We start from the raw sequence: 20,913 nt of genomic DNA, 5'->3' as shown, positions 1-20,913 counted from the left end.
ATTTACAGCAGTAAAATTATTGTATCTCTACAGTTTAAAAATGTAATAAGCTTTGCCCCTGCACAGAGTGGATAGTGAAACAAATGGAATCATCATAATGACATTATTTCATATTTATTACTTCCCCCTCCTCATTGCTTTATTATTGTAACTCTAGTAATAAATAATAATGTAAGGATTCTGGATCAGCACCATGATGCCCATAGTATATACAGTATTCTGAAGAAGGTCTAAAATGTCCCTGTGTGTGCGTGCATGTGTTTGTTTTATTTAGATGGATTAAAAAAAAATATTACTCATGATATAACATTGTCCAGACATGGCTGGTAAGGACATGAGGAAGAAACAGTAGGAGCTGTGTGAGGCTACTAAAGGCAGTGCTATAACATTTTTCTGTCATCATTTTATTTTAGATTAAGTGCAAGAGTTGTTAGGTGTGGATAATTAGATTATAGTTTATTGCAATAGCAAGTTGTGCCTTGTTCTCAGATAGACAGCAAGTGGAGAGTGATATATGAAAAGATGGGATGGAAGGAAGAAGAGAAGCAAAGAGTGATTCACAGGCAGAGCCTAAATTATTTCTCACAGTTTTTTGTGTCCTTATGGTTCCAAGCGCTGTCACCAATCTTTGCATTTTGTTATTATCTCATGACACTTGTTTAATCTGCTACCATCTCTCCTATGGACTTTTTAATGTCTACAGTCTCAGATCAACACAGCCCTGCCCTTCCCATATTAGATTCTTGATGAATGTATGTTGTTGTTATTCAGCCTGGTTCAATGTGCCCCTTTTTAACTTTGAGCACCCGCCCCTTTAAACCTCTCTGCACGGCCCTGCTGCGCAGGACCCTCAACCTCCCAGGCCTCTGGTAGAGGACCCGAGCTTGAAGGTTAAACCGCCCGCAGGGGCGTGCTGGGTGTGTGTATATACATATACAGTGGGGCAAAAAAGTATTTAGTCAGCCACCGATTGTGCAGGTTCCCCCACCTAAAATGATGACAGAGGTCAGTAATTTGCACCAGAGGTACACTTCAACTGTGAGAGACAGAATGTGAAAAAAAAATCCATGAATCCACATGGTAGGATTTGTAAAGAATTTATTCATAAATCAGGGTGGAAAATAAGTATTTGGTCACCTCAAACAAGGAAAATCTCTGGCTCTCACAGACCTGTAACGTCTTCTGTAAGAAGCTTTTCTGTCCCCCACTCGTTACCTGTATGAATGGCACCTGTATGTGTATTAGGTTATGCCCTAGGTTCTAATGCTTGTGTCGCAGCCCATGTCATCTCTACTTGCGCCCGCATAATGACGTGAAGAAATTTTTTTTTTTATTATTATTCAAAAAAATGACCGACCTAAAACGGGAGATTTAAGTATGTAAATATAATAATAACCACTGCAGACAAAACGAGTGCCTGACGAGCCCAGTTGTAATTAAGCTATTAAGACTCGACTGTATACTGTGTTCATGTTTTCCTCCGAAACAATAAGTTCCGTTGGAGCAGCCTTTCAACACCTCTCTCTGTCTCTCGTTAGCAAAGTTGACCCAGACAACAAAGCAAAGCTACACTGAACAAAAATATAAACGCAACACTTTTGTTTTTGCTCCCATTCCCCATGGGATGGACGTAGAGACCTAAAATTCATTCCAGATACACAATATAACCATCCCTCCCAAACAGTGGTCACAAATCAGTCCAAATGTGTGGTAGTGGGCACATCTGCTATATTGAGATAATCCATCCCACCTCACAGGTGTGCCACATCAGGATGCTGATCTGACATCATGAGTAGTGCACAGGTGTACCTCAGACTGCCCACAACAAAAGGCCACCCTGGAATGTGCAGTTTTTTGCGCTATTGGGGGTCTGGGGACCCAGAACCGGTCAGTATCTGGTGTGACCACCATTTGCCTCATGCAGTGCAACACATCGTCGCATGGAGTCTATCAGATTGTCAATTGTGGCCTGTGGAATGTTGGTCCACTCCACTTCAATGGCTGTGCGAGGTTGTTGGATATTCGTGGGAACTGGTACACGCTGTCGTATACGCCGGTCAAGCACATCCCGAACATGCTCAATGGGTGACATGTCCGGTGAGTATGCTGGCCATGCAAGAACTGGGACATTCTCAGCTGCCATCTGCCCTGAACAATGTGAACCATGATTCATCCGTGAAGCGCACACCTCTCCAACGTGCCAGATGCCATCGAATGTGAGCATTTGCCCACACAAGTCTGTTACGGCGACGAGCTGGAGTCAGGTCAAGACCCCGATGAGGACGACGGGCATGCAGTTGAGCGTCCCTGAGACGGTTTCTGACAGTTTGTGCAGAAATTGTTTGGTTGTGCAAACCAATTGTTCCAGCAGCTGTCTGGGTGGCTGGTCTCAGACGATCTTGGAGGTGAACCTGCTGGATGTGGAGGTCCTGGGCTGGTGTGGTTACACGAGGTCTGCGGTTGTGAGGCCGGTTGGATGTGCTGCCATATTCTCTGAAATGCCTGTGGAGACGGCTTATGGTTGAGAAATGAACATTCAATGCACGGGCGACAGATCTGGTTGACATTCCTGCTGTCAGCATGCCAATTGCACGCTCCCTCATTGCTTGTGGCATCTGTGGTATTTTGCTGTGAGACAAAACTGCACATTCCAGGGTGGCCTTTTGTTGTGGGCAGTCTGAGGTACACCTGTGCACTACTCATGATGTCAGATCAGCATCCTGATGTGGCACACCTGTGAGGTGGGATGGATTATCTCAATATAGCAGATGTGCCCACTACCACACATTTGAACTGATTTGTGACCACTGTTTGGGAGGGATGGTTATATTGTGTATCTGGAATGAATTTTAGGTCTCTACGTCCATCCCATGGGGAATGGGAGCAAAAACAAAAGTGTTGCGTTTATATTTTTGTTCAGTGTACTTTTCGGCTACGAACCCGAAACAGAACCCGTCGTATTAACCAGAGGTCCCTTTACTATGGTTTGGAGTTGCGGACCTGTTTTATATATGGGCGGAAAACGAGAGAATGCAGAACTGAAAAGGCTGATAAATGATTCATATGCTGGGCTCCAAGACTAAGCAATTTCTAAAAATAGCAAAATACATTCAGAATACCCCAGTGCTGTTTTGGGAGAAATGGAGTAACCATCTAGTATAATGTAAACCAGAAAATAGAACAAAAATATCGCCTGGTCTGACAAGTCTTGGTTTCTATTGCAAGATTCAGATGGTAGAGTTACAATTAGGAACAAATGAGACAAATGACTAAGGCCTCTGGAGCTATGTGTAAAAAGCTGAATGTGTGGTGTGTATTAGAGATGGACCGATCCGATATTACGTATCGGTATCGGTCCGATACTGACCTAAATTACTGGATCGGATATAGGAGAAAAATAAAAAATGTAATCCGATCCATTAAATATCACGAAAGCACCTCACAAAACTTGCAACACGCCGTAACTCACCTCAGAACGTTAGCACGTCGGAGCAGTATGCATCACGTGCGGCTGTGGCATGCGGGACCTGTCGTGGTCTGGATAGCATGTGGAGCTTCGCTAGCAACCCGGCATTTCATCTCCGACAAAGTTATCCCCGAGAGAAGTAAAGCAAGTGTGTAAGTCCATCTCTGAATGTTTGTAAAGCATTCCTGCGTTAAGCTTAACAAACAATATATGGAGCGACTGCCTCTTCTTGCTGCTACTTCAATCATGAAACTGTTTAATGATCAGCTGATCGGCTTTTCTGTCGCGAGTCCGTCTCTCTTGTTTGTTTTTGGCCCACTTTGCACCAGAAAGAGGAAACCAGCAGCTGAACAACAGCAGCACGTTTAAGCTTGATATGCTGTTGTTAGAATTTATTTAATATTACTTTCTACACCAGGATCTTTTTCTACGTAGCTGACGGCTGGTAACTGTACAGGGGCGGATCTAGCAAAGTTTAGCCAGGGGGGCCGATAGGGCATTAACAGGGAAAAGGGGGCACAAAGACATACTTTTCTTTCTTATTCTCATTTAAAATGTCTAGCTTTTAATAAATAATTATCTGACACCCAAAGTTTTAATTTGATGTAAAATGAATAGAAGTCCATTACTGTATATAGTAACCATTAAGTCTAATATATATATACCTAACTAATATATAAGCTATAGTACTAATATGTAAGCTATAGTACTTTTTCCTTTGGGAAGGTACCATCTGTGCAGTGTACAATTTTGTTGAAGAAGGATGTTGAATCTATTTAATATTTCTTGAAAAATAATTGATTTCTGTGCATTTTTTTTTCACACTGCATCAAATTAAGGTTGATTACGTCGATTAAGCATCATGAGGTGGAGGGTGGTTCCCTATTTTTTATTTATTTATTTTTGTTGTTGCTGGGAATTTGCAACCCTATTAGTTAGGTTGCTTAATATTTACGCTAAGTACTCTTTAAAATACCAGAATAGGGAGGATGGTGTAGGTTTAAGTTTATTAGATTGATCAGTATTGCTGAACTATGAAATATTTTTTTTTTGCATACAGGTATAACAGAATAGCTTTAGTGTAGTTGTTGTTTTAAACTTGAGTATGAACTTATACAAAATGCAGCAAGATATTTAAAAAAACAGTTTTGTTGATTAAAACACACTATATCGGATTCATATCGGTATCGGCAGATATCCAAATTGACTGACAGAGATTTCGGAAAAATGAAAAGGTAGAGCTCTGATATCACTTTGGACATAAATGAAGACAGAAAATCAAACTGCAGCAACATTTGAAGGATTACTGAAGTTGGGTGGGCTAGCTGGAATGTAATGGTGTGCTATGTGGTGGATAGCTACTAGAGATGGCACAATACCACTTTTTCATATTTTCAGTTCTTACCCTCTCCGACTAAATCGGTTTCAGTTATGTACTGAAATATAAGAATGGACATTAGACGGTTCTTTCAAAGAAAAAACTCAGGTAAATGTTATTTTATATATTATGCTTTGGATGTTGTTCAGTATATTTCTATGCAAAACAAGAGGGATTTCAGTACACAGCAGGATATTCACATTTGTAACCAGATATTTACATACACTTTAGGGAGAAAACATAAAACATTTTTACTGTACAACATCAATTTAGAGTAAACTTTTGTTTTAGATAAATATCGAAATATCTTTTGAATTAGTTAAATGTCAGAATAAAGAGAGACAGAGCTGTCTATTTTTTATCACTTTGATCAAATTTAGGAGTACATATACACTAAGTTTGTTAATGTCATGGTCCTGCGACCATGACTCAGTGACTTTATGTTTATGTACTTATTGTTATTACTTTCATTATTATTCATGGCTGTTTTGGGATGGTTTGTGTTTGGGATTTTAGACACTGGGTTCTGGGTTTGTGCTCCCTCTGTTGGTCCCTGGTGTTAGTGTTCCCCTGTCTCGTCAGGTTAATCAGGTCCAGCTGTTTCCCCCATCTGTGTGTGATTTCCCAGTGTCTCTTTGTGTATTTATAGCGTGTGATTTCCTCTGCTCCTCGTCGCGTCGTCTGTATTCCTACCTGTGTTCCTACCTGGTGTAATCCTCTGCGTGTTCTCCCTGCTGTTCTCCCTTGATGTTCAGGTTTGCCACTCCTCTGTGTAGTTTATCCCAGTTTAGTTTCGTCCTTAGTTCTGTTTGCCATCTCCACTTTGTGTTTGTTATTAACAATAAATCACCCTCACATCTGAATAAGTGCTGCATTTTGGGTCCTCCTTCCACTTTCCACACGGCCGCTGCCCCGGACCGTGACAGTTAATTAATAAGAAAACTCCAGACGATTCCATTCTGAGCTGAAGAAGCTTCTGATAGGTTAGTAGAGTCCATGTGAGTAAATTGGTGGCACACCTGTGGATGCATATAAGGCAAAACACAGAGCCTGTTTCTTTGACATGGGGAAATCAAGAGATTTCAACCAAAACACCAGGAAAAGAACTGTGGAGCTCCATAAGTGTGGCTCAATTTTGAATACAATTTGGTACTATTTGCAATTAAGAAATACAGATAGTTTCTCTCTTTACTCTTAAAGTTAACAAATGTTTTTTATATTTATCAATCTAAAAAAATAAACATTTAGTCTGATTTGATGTTACAATTAAAAAAGTGTTTGTGTTTTGATCTGAAGAGTACATAAATATGTGGTTTCAACTGTATATTTGATGATTGTCAGCACAAAGAGGGAGAGAGAGTAACAGAGAGGGAGATGGAGAATGAGGACAGAACAGAGCAGGTGAGACATACATGTTAGTCAAATGGTTCTTTACCAAAAGTATCACCGTATCATAGGTCCTCATGTATCTCGTACCTAGTGTTTCTTTTTAGGTTTGCTATTTTTCAAATTCTATATTTATTAAGTTATGCAGGCTTGTATGCACAACAAGGCTAAATAATTATACAAACTTTTCTCAATCTAAATAGTGTACTTTGGTAGAATTAAAAAAACAAGTGTAGTGCAGGTCTATGATGATTTTTAGTGCTACTATCATCTAGTTCTGATTCTGATTCTGTCTTGGTTAAATCCTAAGTAGTCCTGATTTTGAACTGTTGTAGTCCTGTTTTAATTCCGGATCAGTTTAGGGGTCTGGTTGAATTGGGGTTTAGTCCTCGTGTCTTGATACAGCCCCGATTTTGTTCTGCCTTGCTGCTTAATTAAAAAACTAGTTTAAGGTGTCCTGCACATGTGATATATATTTTTCCCTATAAGAAGTCATTCTTTTTTGAACCAAACTCAAAACAGAGCCTATTAATCTTTCAGTCATTTCTAAAAAAAAAAAAAAAAAAAAAAATCCCACATGCATACTACCCTTTAGGGCTAAACCCCGGGTGTTTCAAATGTCTTCCACTGCAACCCCTGTTTTCCTAACCAGAAGCGGGGTTCAATACACGTGCACGACTCATTCGTGACTGGGATTGGCCGACAGCCCTTCGCTAAGTCCCGCCTCTCGCTTTACGTCAGCAGTGTCTGTGGAGGACTGCAAGAGCGGACGGAGAGCCGCACTGCACGCTGACAAGCCAGGACAGGGCGAGGCGGCGGTCCCGGTGTATGCCCCCATCCATCATCGCTATGGGAATTACCACAGCGTTGTCTGTGAAGCGGACCCTCACCTCGCATCTAAAACCGGTTCACCTGGAGACACAGACTATAAAACACTGCAGTGGAGACTGTCGCTGCTCAGAGCCGGGCTCAGCTTCTCTCCTCCGGTAAACTGAGGAGGACGATGATGATGATGATGACTAACATCTATAGATGAGAAGTCTTTCTCAGGCCGTCACCTTGGACCTCTGCTCGACCTTCATCTGTATACTCTAAATGAGGACCATGCCTGCCATGTGTGTATCCGCAGTGGTGAGTACATCCCATTTCAATTCACCTCCGTGCATGTTTTTCTTTCTTTCTAAGTACTGCTCTAGCAGGTTCTTCATTTAAAGGGCCAGTGCCTGTTTTTTTTGCCCCCTGCTCTGATTCAACTTAAAATGAATTATCCAAATTTCTTTAAGAGTTGACACGTGAAGAATTTATTTCGTTATTTTTTCACTCATTTATTATTTTTTCAGTTCAACGTTTGAAAACTGTGTCACGAGTCTCAGTCAGTGGAAAGATGGAGAAAGAAATGCCACTCAACAGTCTGTTGTTTAGCCCTGTTGCACTGCGAACAATTAAAACGTCAGTCAGCGGAGTTTAAACTGATAGGTTTTTGTCACAGCTGATAAAGAATATGGCTCTAGATATTTAAACACACAAACAAATAATTAAATAATTTAAAACTGTAAAAAAAAAGTAATGGTTGTTTTACAAATGTTTTACAATTCCACTTGATTTTCATTTTAAAAAGTCAAAGTATTATTATTATTATTATTATTATTATTATTATTATTATGGCCATCACTCAAGTTTTAGGGATGGGTGAGCTGATGTTTTCATGCATTTTAATATAGTTAGTGTCATCATTCCAGCCTTCGGGCAGATGAGACTGTGCCTTTGTCTCCTCCCAGTCATGTTGACATGTGCTAAAAAAGAGTGAAGTGTTTCCCTCAGTAGACATCATACTTATTTCATCAGGGCAATTTTATGGAGTTCATAGCTTCGTGCTTGGTGTATTTCTAGCGTTTAAAAAAATAATTTATTTGAAAAAAAAAGCTTTTGCCATGATTATATATTATATTTGATTTTTATTTTCAAACGATTTAAAGCTTTAAACCCCTGCTTTACTGCAGTGGTTAATGCATGTGACTAAGGGGTAATAACAATTTAACATCTCCACTAGGAGTTTCAAACAAGCAATTAAAAAGTACCATCTGCTATGATCTACTGCAATGCAATATAAAAGGTTTGGAGCATGCTGGCAGGACTAACACACAATTTATACTTAACACTACTGCATGGCTACACCTCTTTGCAAGGGTCTGTCTGTGTGATGTTAATGGTGTCATCTAATTATCTCCATAAGAACTGATTTGTGTGGACCTTACACGTGTTAGGCTACAAACACTGTCAGCTGCATTCTGTCTATTATATATCTATTTATGCATTTTTTTAAAAAAAGTGTCCCAACAAAAGTGAGATCAGGTTTAGTTCGAGTTGTTGCATGAAACTTTAGTTGTTGCTTTGAATTTGCCAGTTGCCTGTGTCATGTCATGTTGCCTGTTGGAAAACAGACAGACAACTGCTAGGGTAATGGCATGTTTTACAATGTATTGCATTAGACTAGTCTGCAATGGATGATGTAAAGTACAGATACAACTTCAAATCCTGGGTTTGGTCATTAATAAACATGCTCAGGTTTTGGGTTTCACTTTTAAGCTTTTATGCTTTTTTTTCTTCTTTACAACATATTTTAAAATAAGACCACAGCCAATGTAAAAGTAAAATCTCTAAAATGTATAAAAAGTAAAGCCAATGCAAAGTGCCTTAAACACGTTTTCTGTTTATTGGCCACCAAGGTTTGATGCTTAGCAAAAAACTTGCAATGGAATCTTATAGAAGTCTATAGGAAAATGGCTTTCTGCCTTTATCCATGGAAACACTTTCCTACTTAACTTATGGGCTCAGTAAATTGTGCATTTATGACACGCCCCTTTCTCATCACATCTAGTTTCAAAAGACCAGGATGTGAAAACTGTGAAAACACTCAGCCTGATGCTTCAAAACATGAGATTATAAATCATTGTCCAATAGTGAATGATATCACAAGAAATTCACCTTGTATGATACCAGAGACAGTTTAAGAGAGAGGCATGGCATGTGAAAAGTCAGACATTAGCAAAGATGGCAGTGACATACAAAAAAATAAATAAACACTTTTAATTATGTAATTTTCCATTTTGTTCTGCGGTGATGTTAAATGGAATCCAGCCATTAATAATATCATGACAACTAATTAACTTCCTTGAGCAGTTATTTTGAAGCATTTTCTAAATTAACTAGTGGCCATCCACCAGCTCCCAGAGAAGAGTTGTGTAAACAAGTCGTGTGTGAATATTATTCACACTCACCTTTTTTTAATGCAGTACAGACTGCGTGTTTTCACAGGATGAATTTGTGGAATTAATGTTTTTGGATCATACTTGATTTTTCAGATTGTTTGGACGCAAAAAACAGATCTGACCAATGAGAACATTTGGTGCGCTCGTAGTTCAAACGTACATTGGTACTGAACATACAACGATATATAAATAGTTAAATATTACTATTTTACATCAGACCCGAGATCAGATAGAATCAGTTAGAACCTGTTGTGGTCCCAACTCTGTCACGAAAAGCTTAACCCTTGAGCATCCCTCAAAATTTATACCCATTAGCTCCCCTTCGTACCCACACGGGTCCCCTGACAAAAGGTGATATAGCAATATCATATATGAATTTTTCTTCTGATTTTTTTTCACATCAGATCTTTTAAACAACTTCAGACCTAACCACAGATATAAAGTTTTTCATTATTTTTTAAATATTTTTTAGGTTTTTATGGCTTTATTGTCATAAAAAAACCCTGTTTTTTGGGGGGGGGAAACCCATAATATGCAATATTTTCAAAAAATGACTTGCAAATGGAAGTATTTGGCATGAAGTTATTACAGCCTTGAATAGGTAAATAATTCATAACAACATTGATTTGAATGCATTATTATTTTTGGAGTAATAAGAGTTTTTCAAATTTACACCCATTAGTTCCCCTTCGTACCCACACGGGTCCCCTGACAAAAGGTGATATAGCAATATCATATATGAATTTTTCTTCTGATTTTTTTCACATCAGATCTTTTAAACAACTTCAGACCTAACCACAGATATAAAGTTTTTCATTATTTTTTAAATATTTTTTTTAGGTTTTTATGGCTTTATTGTCATAAAAAACCCTGTTTTTTTGGGGGGGGAAACCCATAATATGCAATATTTTCAAAAAATGACTTGCAAATGGAAGTATTTGGCATGAGGTTATTACAGCCTTGAATAGGTAAATAATTCATAACAACATTGATTTGAATGCATTATTATTTATGGAACAATAACACTTTATTGCAAAAAAACAAACTGAACTGAACAAACTAAACAAAGATGTAATTTACATTATCATACATAGCATGAACCATAAGATGGTTAGATTTTGCAGATGTGAAAACTGTGAAAACACTCAGCCTGATGCTTCAAAACATGAGATTATAAATCATTGTCCAATAGTGAATGATATCACAAGAAATTCACCTTGTATGATACCAGAGACAGTTTAAGAGAGAGGCATGGCATGTGAAAAGTCAGACATTAGCAAAGATGGCAGTGACATACAAAAAAATAAATAAACACTTTTAATTATGTAATTTTCCATTTTGTTCTGCGGTGATGTTAAATGGAATCCAGCCATTAATAATATCATGACAACTAATTAACTTCCTTGAGCAGTTATTTTGAAGCATTTTCTAAATTAACTAGTGGCCATCCACCAGCTCCCAGAGAAGAGTTGTGTAAACAAGTCGTGTGTGAATATTATTCACACTCACCTTTTTTTAATGCAGTACAGACTGCGTGTTTTCACAGGATGAATTTGTGGAATTAATGTTTTTGGATCATACTTGATTTTTCAGATTGTTTGGACGCAAAAAACAGATCTGACCAATGAGAACATTTGGTGCGCTCGTAGTTCAAACGTACATTGGTACTGAACATACAACGATATATAAATAGTTAAATATTACTATTTTACATCAGACCCGAGATCAGATAGAATCAGTTAGAACCTGTTGTGGTCCCAACTCTGTCACGAAAAGCTTAAACTGACCCACTGACATCCTAAAATATGCACAAAAGTGTTATAGCTTTAACTCATGGATCAAACCATGAACTTCTCCCTGGTGCTGCCTTCTTGTGAGAATTGGATGAACCATGAATCTCTGTTTTTTTCTTTTTCAGGACCGGCTCATCATCACTTTACATTTTTTCACAGTGCATTTTTCGAGGACAAATTTTTCTAAACACTCAATGCTGCTGATGTTTCTATATGTTACCCAACAAATTTGCATCCAAAATTTCGGGATTCTGTGACATTTTTTCACTAGGTGGCCTTTAGGGTTCAGCTTTAGTAGGGTTAGGGATAGATTGAGAAACGAGAACAAATTCTGTTTGTGTATGCCAACTAAAAAATCCATACTTCAATTGGCATTAATAGCATCCCCAGGCTTCTACCTTTCTACCTTTAAAACCCGGAGAGCAGTCAAATGGTGGAAGTGGAAGCTAAATTGGCTAGTCATTCATATGTATATTAGGTCGTTACCTAGGAATTCTGGAGGGAGGGGAGTGGGGGTGAGTGATTGAGGGGGTGGGGGAGTGGAGTGTTTCAGTTTGCCATCTTAGGGAGAAATCAACACATGTCCTTTGTATGTCCTTTGTTGCTGACATTTATTGATGAAAACTGTACAAAAAACCAACCATTTGTACACATATTTACAAATAATGATAAAAAGTGAGTGAGTACATTTCAACATTTTCAGCAATCACTCACAATCCTGGCACTGCCACGGTATCTGTCGTCTGCATTTACCACATGTGTACCTGTAGCAGTGAACACATCGCACAGTGGCCTGATTTTTTTTGCATCTGTGTACTTGGATTTTAGGTCGCAAGCCACCCAAAACTTGATCCCAAACTTGTCAGGTTTACTTGCAATATACTGCAGGAAACAGCACCGAGTCTTTGATGGGAAAAGCTGTTCATCAACGGTGATATGTAGACCAGGGTTGTAGCACGTGATGCAGTTGGTGACAAATGATCCCCACACACTGGAAATTCCAGCGAACTTATCAGTCTTTGCTCGATCACTGCGGGTGGACTTGTCATCAAAGCGTAGGTGTTGCATGATGTCTTGGAAGCGGTTTCGTGCCATAGTTCCAATTATCTGTGGGTTTCCCAGGTTTGCTGACCAGCAGTCATTTACCGATGGAACCCTGTAAACCCCCCGCAAGATGACAATTGCAATAAATGCCATTAGTTCAGGGAGGTCCATGAACCAATGAACATGCACTGCACTTAGCCTAATCCTTCATTGAAGAATCTTCATTGAAGAATCCTCTCCAAGGAAAGAAAATTCATCGCCCTGAAGAATCCTCTGGTGTACGGACCTCCTCTCCAAGGAAAGAAAATGCAGAGAAGACTCACTACTCAGCAGGCGTTGGAAATGATCCTGACGGAAGTCGACCCTTGTGACTCGGATGGAGAAGACCTAGCAGTTCAGCCGGATTCGGACTCAGAGCTGTCTGATCAGTCTTCCGGTTAGTTTCATTTCATGTTATTTCCTTTTTCATTTCAAACAAGTAAGTGGATGTAGTTAGTAAGTAAGATATTTCAGACATTATTCTGATACAGAGGAGGAGATACTGGAATTATAATTAGTATCTATGCATGCATTTGTGATTTTGTTTGACCTTCCCATTTTGCTCACAATTTGAATTTGTTCACACTGCAGATGAGGAGACTGCTTCTCCACCGAAAAAGAGAGCTTGTTTGGGGACTGAGACAGCGAAAGATGGCACAGTGTGGCGTGAAGAACATGTGGGGACCCGTCTCCCTTTCACCCCAATAGAACCGTACGCTGCAGATGGAGAGCCAACGGCTAAGGCCAGGAGAAGTATCTCGAGTCGCCTTCAGAGCTTCCTGTGTTTCGTCACTCTTGACATGCTTTGTAGCATTCAAGAATGGACTATTCAACATGCACAGCAAACGGAGTATGTTCATTGGTTCATGGACCTCCCTGAACTAATGGCATTTATTGCAATTGTCATCTTGCGGGGGGTTTGCAGGCTTCCATCTGTAAATGACTGCTGGTCAGCAAACCTGGGAAACCCACAGATAATTGGAATTATGGCACGAAACCGCTTCCAAAACATCATGCAACACCTACGCTTTGATGACAAGTCCACCCGCTGTGATCGAGCAAAGACTGACAAGTTTGCTGCAATTTCCAGTGTGTGGGGATCATTTGTCACCAACTGCATCACGTGCTACAACCCTGGTCTACATATCACCATTGATGAACAGCTTTTCCCATCAAAGACTCGGTGCTGTTTCCTGCAGTATATTGCAAGTAAACCTGACAAGTTTGGGATCAAGTTTTGGGTGGCTTGCGACCTAAAATCCAAGTACATTTGCAATGTCTTCCCATATCTTGGCAAGGACCCCAGTCGTCCCACTGGGGAGAGACTTTCTGAAAATGTAGTAATGAGGCTGATGGAACCATTCCTAGACAAGGGCAGAAATGTTACCACGGACAATTTCTTCACATCGCTTTCACTTGCGCAAAAACTTCTTGGACGGAAAACCACCATCCTCGGCACAGTCAACAAGATTCGCAGGGAAATTCCTCAATCCACTAGACAGACAGATCGCAATGAATTCACCACTCAGGTATGCCACTCCACACCGAGCCCTGGAAAAAGGGCCACGTGTCAGGTCAAACACAGATGCAAAAAAAATCAGGCCACTGTGCGATGTGTTCACTGCTACAGGTACACATGTGGTAAATGCAGACGACAGATACCGTGGCAGTGCCAGGATTGTGAGTGATTGCTGAAAATGTTGAAATGTACTCACTCACTTTTTATCATTATTTGTAAATATGTGTACAAATGGTTGGTTTTTTGTACTGTTTTCATCAATAAATGTCAGCAACAAAGGACATACAAAGGACATGTGTTGATTTCTCCCTAAGATGGCAAACTGAAACACTCCACTCACAGTTGGTGACAAATGATCCCCACACACTGGAAATTGCAGCAAACTTGTCAGTCTTTGCTCGATCACAGCGGGTGGACTTGTCATCAAAGCGTAGGTGTTGCATGATGTTTTGGAAGCGGTTTCGTGCCATAATTCCAATTATCTGTGGGTTTCCCAGGTTTGCTGACCAGCAGTCATTTAGAGATGGAACCCTGGTAACCCCCCGCAAGATGACAATTGCAATAAATGCCATTAGTTCAGGGAGGTCCATGAACCAATGAACATGCTCCATGCACCACTCAGCAGGCCATTTGTAAATATGTGTACAAATGGTTGTTTTTTTGTACTGTTTTTATCAATAAATCTCAGCAACAAAGGACATACACCCATGTGTGTTGATTTCTCCCTAAGATGGCAAACTGAAACACTCCAAGTTGGTGACTTTTGGAGATTTGTTTCCCTGGATGATTGAGAATGCATCAAGATGAAACACAAAAGGAAGCTCACCGCTTTTAGCAGCTCCCCCACCCCCTCAATCACTCACCCCCACTCCCCTCCCTCCAGAATTCCTAGGTAACGACCTAATATACATATGAATGACTCCAGCATTTGACTGACTGCTCTCCGGCTTTTAAAGGTAGAAACGCAAAATGATGACTCCGCGGGGGTCTAAGGTAGAAAACCAAAATGACTGCTCTCCGGGGGTCTAAGTGTTAAAATATGAAATGACAGATGGCCATCTTTCCCTGAGCTTGCCTAGTTCTGTCGGCGGTTTCTTCCTGTTAAAAGGGAGTTTTTCTTTCCCACTGTTGAAAAGTGCTTGCTCATAGGGGATTGTATGATTGTTGGGAGTCTTTACCCTACAATATAAAACGCTTTGAGGCAAGTGTTGCTGTGATTTGGCACTATTTGAATGTCTAAAAGAGTAACCCATTTTATTAATTTAATAAGACAGACTACAGTCAATCAATAGCAACATAAAAAAACTACATCACTTAATTTATTGACTGCATCCATCAATTTTTTATTTAAATTATTAGATTAGTGCTTACTGATTAGTGCTAATGACATAAAATCATCGGTACTGCTGAATGGCGACCCCAGCTAATGGCATATTTCAGTACTGTTTAACCTCAAACACTCTAAAAAACCCCAAATATTCTTGCAACACTTGAAAACAAACACAATGAGCTCATCAGGCAGTCCTGCCATTATTCACTCATTAGCAATAAACTCAATAAGCATCTACAGGAATAATCATTGCTGCCTATTGTGAGTGATATGTTCAGCGCGACTGAATCCAAACAGAGTCTCTTTCTCCCAGTGAGCAGTGACACGAGGATATGCAGCAACAGGTGCTGGGTAAATGTGTGTGTGTGTTCGCTGGTTAATAAGACCATGTGCAGGTGCAAGCATGTGTGTTTGTGCTCACTGTTTGTTTGCTAGTGTGTGTCTATCCATGCATGTTTGCTTATGTGCATTACTTAAATTTGGATAGTAGTTACAGTCTAATGTTGTCTGCCACAAACATCCTACCCATGTAGTGTATGCACGCACCTTGTTACATAACAGTTTCAAGCACACACACACAAAACACGCACAACATCCTAAACAGTAACTGATTGTTTCTGTCATGACCGACTGTGTGCAGTTAATGAAGTCATTTATTAAAATGAGTCATGTATTTCTATTATGTAAAAAAAATGCGAGGTTGATGCATGGAAAACTTCTCACCGACAGTCCACTTCCTGTTCTGTGGTAATCCTTGTAAGCACTAATCATAAGTCTTGTCACAGGATGTGTTCACGTTGTGTAGCACAGCTGCAGTAGCTTCAGATCACAAGTCTCGAAGACAGTCACTATGCCTCTGACGGGGTGAAAGCGGTCACACGTTGCATATTTTACCTGCATGTTTTTGACCATTGGTGGGATGTGTAAAAGCATTTAAATGTGCTTCTGTCTGTCTGGGGTGGCTGTAGCTCAGGTGGTAGAGCAGGTCAGCTATTAACTGGAAGGTTGGGAGTTCAATTCTTGAGCAAGATACTAACCCCATGTTGCCCTCCGATGCATCCATTGGAGTACGAGTGTTAGATAGTGAGCACTTACAGCTTAGAAAAAGTGAATGAATTAGTTGTATTGAGTGCTCAGACAGAGTAGAAAAGCGCTATATAAGAACCAGTCCATTTTGAACATATTTCAGGTCAGTGGGTTCATTTGGAATTTGTGTAATTTGGAATTTGCCATATTTATTTCAGCATAAATATTTAAGCCTTAATTTAAAGTCTTGCATAGAGCATTGCAAAGTCCAGTACTGTATTGATTTTGGGAAATACATTAGAATGAATAGCTATGACTCAACAGTTTTGCCTCAGCATCCACAAAAGCATTTACTCACAAAGCACTTCTAGTATCCAGTAAATCTTTGAACTTGAACTAGTGCAGCACTCACGGTTAATGGAAACCTTATATGGGATTGTTTTTTCAATAAACCTAAGTTAGGAACCACTGGTTACTAAAAGTAACCAACTGTCAATTTCTAGGGATAAAAAATGTAACTATCGCAGGGACAAAAAATGCAGTTTCTCTACTGGCGAGGAAGTGAGTCAGTCCCTATAGACTCCTATGCTAAAATGCCTGGCTTTTTAGAACAGTGATTAACAGTGATTAGCCTGGTACAAACAATTGTCTTGAGGGCTTTACATATCAAGAACATCACCTTTCAGATGCAAACGTCTTGTGTAACAGATCAAACACCACACCAAAAGCCTTGTGTTTTTGGAAAAATTCATCTTTGTTGAGCATGTTAAGGCAAGGCAAGTTTATTTGTATAGCACAATTCAACAACAAGGTGATTCAAAGTGCTTTACAGAGACATTAGAAACAAAAACAAATAAAAAGCATGATTTAAAATTGATTAAAACAAGCAAACAAACAAACTAATTAACAAACAAACAAAACAGTATATAAAATCAAAACAGATAAAATCAGAACAATAGATAAAATCAGTAGTTAAATGTAAGTTTTGAAATTTAAGCTTAAAAGTGTGGATTTGGTGCTTTATTCAAATGCAGCTGAGAATAGGTGAGTCTTCAACCTGGATTTAAATAAACTGAGTGTTTCAGCTGATCTGAGGCTTTCTGGGAGTTTGTTCCAGATATAAGGAGCATAAAAGCTGAATGCAGCTTCTCCGTGTCTGGTTCTGACTCTGGGAACTGACAGATCCAGACGACCTGAGGGATCTGGAAGGTTCATACTGGGTCAGGAGGTCACTGATGTATTTTGGTCCTAAACCATTCAGAGCTTTATAGACCAGCATCAGAACTTTAAAGTCCATCCTCTGACGGACAGGCAGCCAGTGTAAAGACCTCAGAGCTGGACTGATGTGGTCCACTTTTTTGGTCTTAGTGAGGACGCGAGCAGCAGAGTTCTGAATGAGCTGTAGTTGTCTGACTGATTTTTTTTTAGGTAGACCTGTAAAGATGCTGTTACAGTAGTCAAGCCTACTAAAGATGAATGCATGGACTAGTTTTTCCAGGTCCTGTTGGGACATCAGATCTTTTATCCTTGAAATATTCTTGAGGTGATAGTAAGCTGACTTTGTTATTGTCTTAATGTGTTTTTCTAAGTTTAGGTCTGCATCCATCACTACACCCAAATTTCTCGCCTGGTTTGTGGTTTTTAGGTGTATAGATTGAAGTTCTCTGGTGACCTGTAATCGTTTTTCTTTGGCGCCAAAGACTATTACCTCAGTTTTGTTTTTGTTTAGCTGGAGAAAATTGTGGCACAGCCAGTCATTAATTTCCTCAATGCATTTACCAAGAGCCTGTACAGGGCCTTGGTCTCCTGGTGACATTGTGATATATATTTGTGTGTCATCTGCATAGCTGTGGTAGTTTATTTTGTTGTTCTTTATAATCTGTGCCAGTGGGAGCATGTAAATGTTAAACAGAAGGGGTCCCAAGATGGAACCTTAGGGAACTCCACATGTGATACTTGTCTGCTCAGATGTGAAGTTACCTATTGATACAAAGTATTTCCTGTTTTCTAAGTATGTTTTGAACCAGTTTAGTACAGTTCCTGAAAGACCTGCCCAGTTCTCCAGTCGTTTGAGTAATATGTTGTGGTCAACTGTATCAAATGCTGCACTGAGATCCAGTAAAACTAGGACTGACATTTTTCCACTGTCTGTATTCAGACATATGTCATTAAACACTTTGGTCAGAGCGGTTTCAGTGCTGTGATTCTGTCTAAAACCTGACTGGAAGGCATCATAGCAGTTATTCTGTTTTAAGAAGTAATTGAGCTGTTGAGAAACTGCTTTTTCAATGATCTTACTTAAAAATGGGAGATTTGAGATCGGCCTGTAGTTGTTCATTTGTGTCTTGTCAAGATTGTCCTTTTTCAGTATAGGTTTTATTACAGCAGTTTTTAGTGGTTCTGGAAACACGCCTGATATTAATTAAAGAAAAGTTGGCGATCTGTAACAGGTCTGACTCCAAAGTCTTTGAGACCTTTTTGAAAAAACTTGTTGGCAGGACATCTAAACAGCAGGAGGAGGAGTTCAGTTGACCTAAGATGTCCTCCAGGTCTTTGCTGTTAATAGGGTGAAACTGTTTCATGGTGTTTAAACAGTTTTTCGGTGGACACAGTACATATTCTGGATCTGCTGTTGATGTACCAATTGCTTGTCTAATTTTTTGGATTTTTTCTGTGAAGAATTTGGCAAAGTCATTGCAGGCCATGGTCAAATGAAGTTCAGCTGCCACTGACACAGGAGGGTTTGTTAGCCTGTCAACTGTAGAAAATAAGACCCGAGCATTATGGCTGTTTTTAGTGATGATGTCAGAGAAGTAGGACCTCCTTGCACTCCTCAGTTGTAAATTATAATTGTGAAGTTTCTCTTTATAGATGTCATAATGAACCTGGAGGTTTGTTTTTCTCCATCTGCGCTCAGCTTTCCTACACTCTCTTTTTTCATTTTTTACCAGTGTGGAGTTTCTCCATGGAGACTTTTTCCTTCCAGAGATAACCTTCACCTTAATGGGAGCAATAGTGTCCATTACATTTAACATTTTAGCATTGAAGCTATTGATGAGCTCATTGACTGACCCTCTGGACAGGTCAGGTGTTAATGGGAAGACCTGGTTAAAAATTGCACTACTGTGTTCAGTTATACACCGTTTTGTGATCACTGTTGTTGATATATTTATGTGGGCTGAGATTTTACTTTCAAAGAAAACACAGTAATGATCAGACACGCCCACATCAGACACAGTAACCTTTGAAATGCTCAGGTCCTTGGATATCAGTAGGTCAAGAGTGTGTCCTCTATTATGTGTGGCCTCTGTTACATGCTGAGTCAGCCCAAAGTTGCCCAGAGTGTTACTCAGGTCTTTAGTCCCTTTGTCCTGAGGGTTGTCCACATGGATGTTAAAATCCCCAACAATAATTACACAGTCGAAATCAACACAGATCACAGACAGCAGTTCACTGAGGTCATTAAAAAAGTCTGTGCAGTATTTGGGAGGCCTGTAAACATTAAGAAACACAACTTTGGATGGGGCCTTCAGCTGTAAAGCCACATATTCAAAAGACTGAAAACTTCCAGGAGATAGCTGCTTACATTGAAATGATTCATTAAATAAGACAGCGATCCCCCCTCCTCTCCTGCTCACCCTGGCCTCACTGATAAAACTGTAGTTAGGAGGGGTCGTCTCGATGAGAACAGCTCCACTGTTACTTTGGTCCAACCAAGTTTCAGTTAAAAACATAAAATCAAGGCTGTGCTCAGTGATTAAATCATTAATTAAAAATGTTTTCCCAGCTACAGATCTAACGTTTAATAAAGCCAACTTAAGTGTTTTAGAGGTATTACTTGTCCCTCGTGTTTGGGAACAGTCTGTGGCACACAAGGTATGTTTACTATGTTTAAAGATCTTTTAGAGTGCAGCTCTCTGTGTTTTGACCAGGCCACATGTCTCCTTCTGTCACCTAAAAGTACAGAGATTTTAAAACCTTCTAGTAAACAGGGTCCCAGCTTCTCCTGGGAAAAGTCACCACTGCCATAATCCTCGCAGCCCGGACCCTCCACACATCACACATCAGACTTCGGAGACAGAGCATGAAGGTGGTAAGGAGGAACTAAGGGGGGCGAGGCTGAGCAATGTGACTTCGATTGCTCTGTTGACGGTGGGGCTCGATGGCGAACCTTTGGCCGCTCTGGTGGGGGGTTTATAGGGGACAAAAAGGGATTGGGCCGGGGGGTAGATCTGAGCCCAGCATTGACCCACTCCATCATCTCCTCAGTGAATTTCAGGTGTGGGGAGGAGGGAGAAAGGGAGGGGGAGGAGGGTGATGGGGGTGATGGCCTGTCAGGGGTTTGGGGGACTGGGGAAGATCGTGGTCCCTGGTCCTGGTCCTGGTCGTTGGTGTTGTTGAGAGAGTTGGAGGCAAATAGGGACCCCTCTTCTTGCCTCAGATGTCTCTCCTTTCTGAGGCTCTTCCCGGGTGGGGGCAGATGGAGCTCCTCCTCAAGGTTTCTGCTGGGCTTTGTCTGTTCTTGGAGTACTGTTTGTTCCTCTTTATGAGATAACTCCTCGTTTATCTCAGCCTTGGCACCAAGCACAGATGGATGACGTATGGAATAAAACAAGTTGGAGGTGAACAGTTTCACCCCTGACTTGTTAAAATTAAATCCATT

The 20,913-nt window shown here is 40.1% G+C and overlaps 1 protein-coding gene across 3 annotated transcripts in view; it reads left to right on the top strand.

The window, feature by feature from the left end:
• The first annotated feature begins 6,986 nt into the window (after positions 1 to 6,986).
• The window catches only part of tnfrsf21 (tumor necrosis factor receptor superfamily, member 21), a 176,222-nt gene continuing 162,295 nt past the window's right edge, over positions 6,987 to 20,913 (top strand). For 2 of the 3 annotated variants that reach the window (XM_085247103.1, XM_085247100.1), the window contains exon 1: positions 6,987 to 7,361. In XM_085247103.1, the coding sequence (XP_085103229.1) occupies positions 7,326 to 7,361 (36 nt within the window). In that variant the 5' untranslated portion in view covers positions 6,987 to 7,325. Of the gene's footprint in view, positions 7,362 to 15,466; positions 15,569 to 20,913 lie in introns of those variants that run through there. The other variant, XM_085247102.1, reaches the window with a different exon arrangement.

The sequence above is a fragment of the Mchenga conophoros genome, linkage group LG15 (genome assembly GCF_057382185.1).
Source record: "Mchenga conophoros isolate Kocher_MC1m ecotype Shallow Benthic linkage group LG15, M_conophoros_male_GT1.1, whole genome shotgun sequence".
In the NCBI taxonomy this organism is placed as follows: Eukaryota; Metazoa; Chordata; class Actinopteri; order Cichliformes; family Cichlidae; genus Mchenga; species Mchenga conophoros.
The sequence above is the reverse complement of the archived record's forward strand: the minus strand, read 5'-3'. Positions and strand labels throughout refer to the sequence as shown.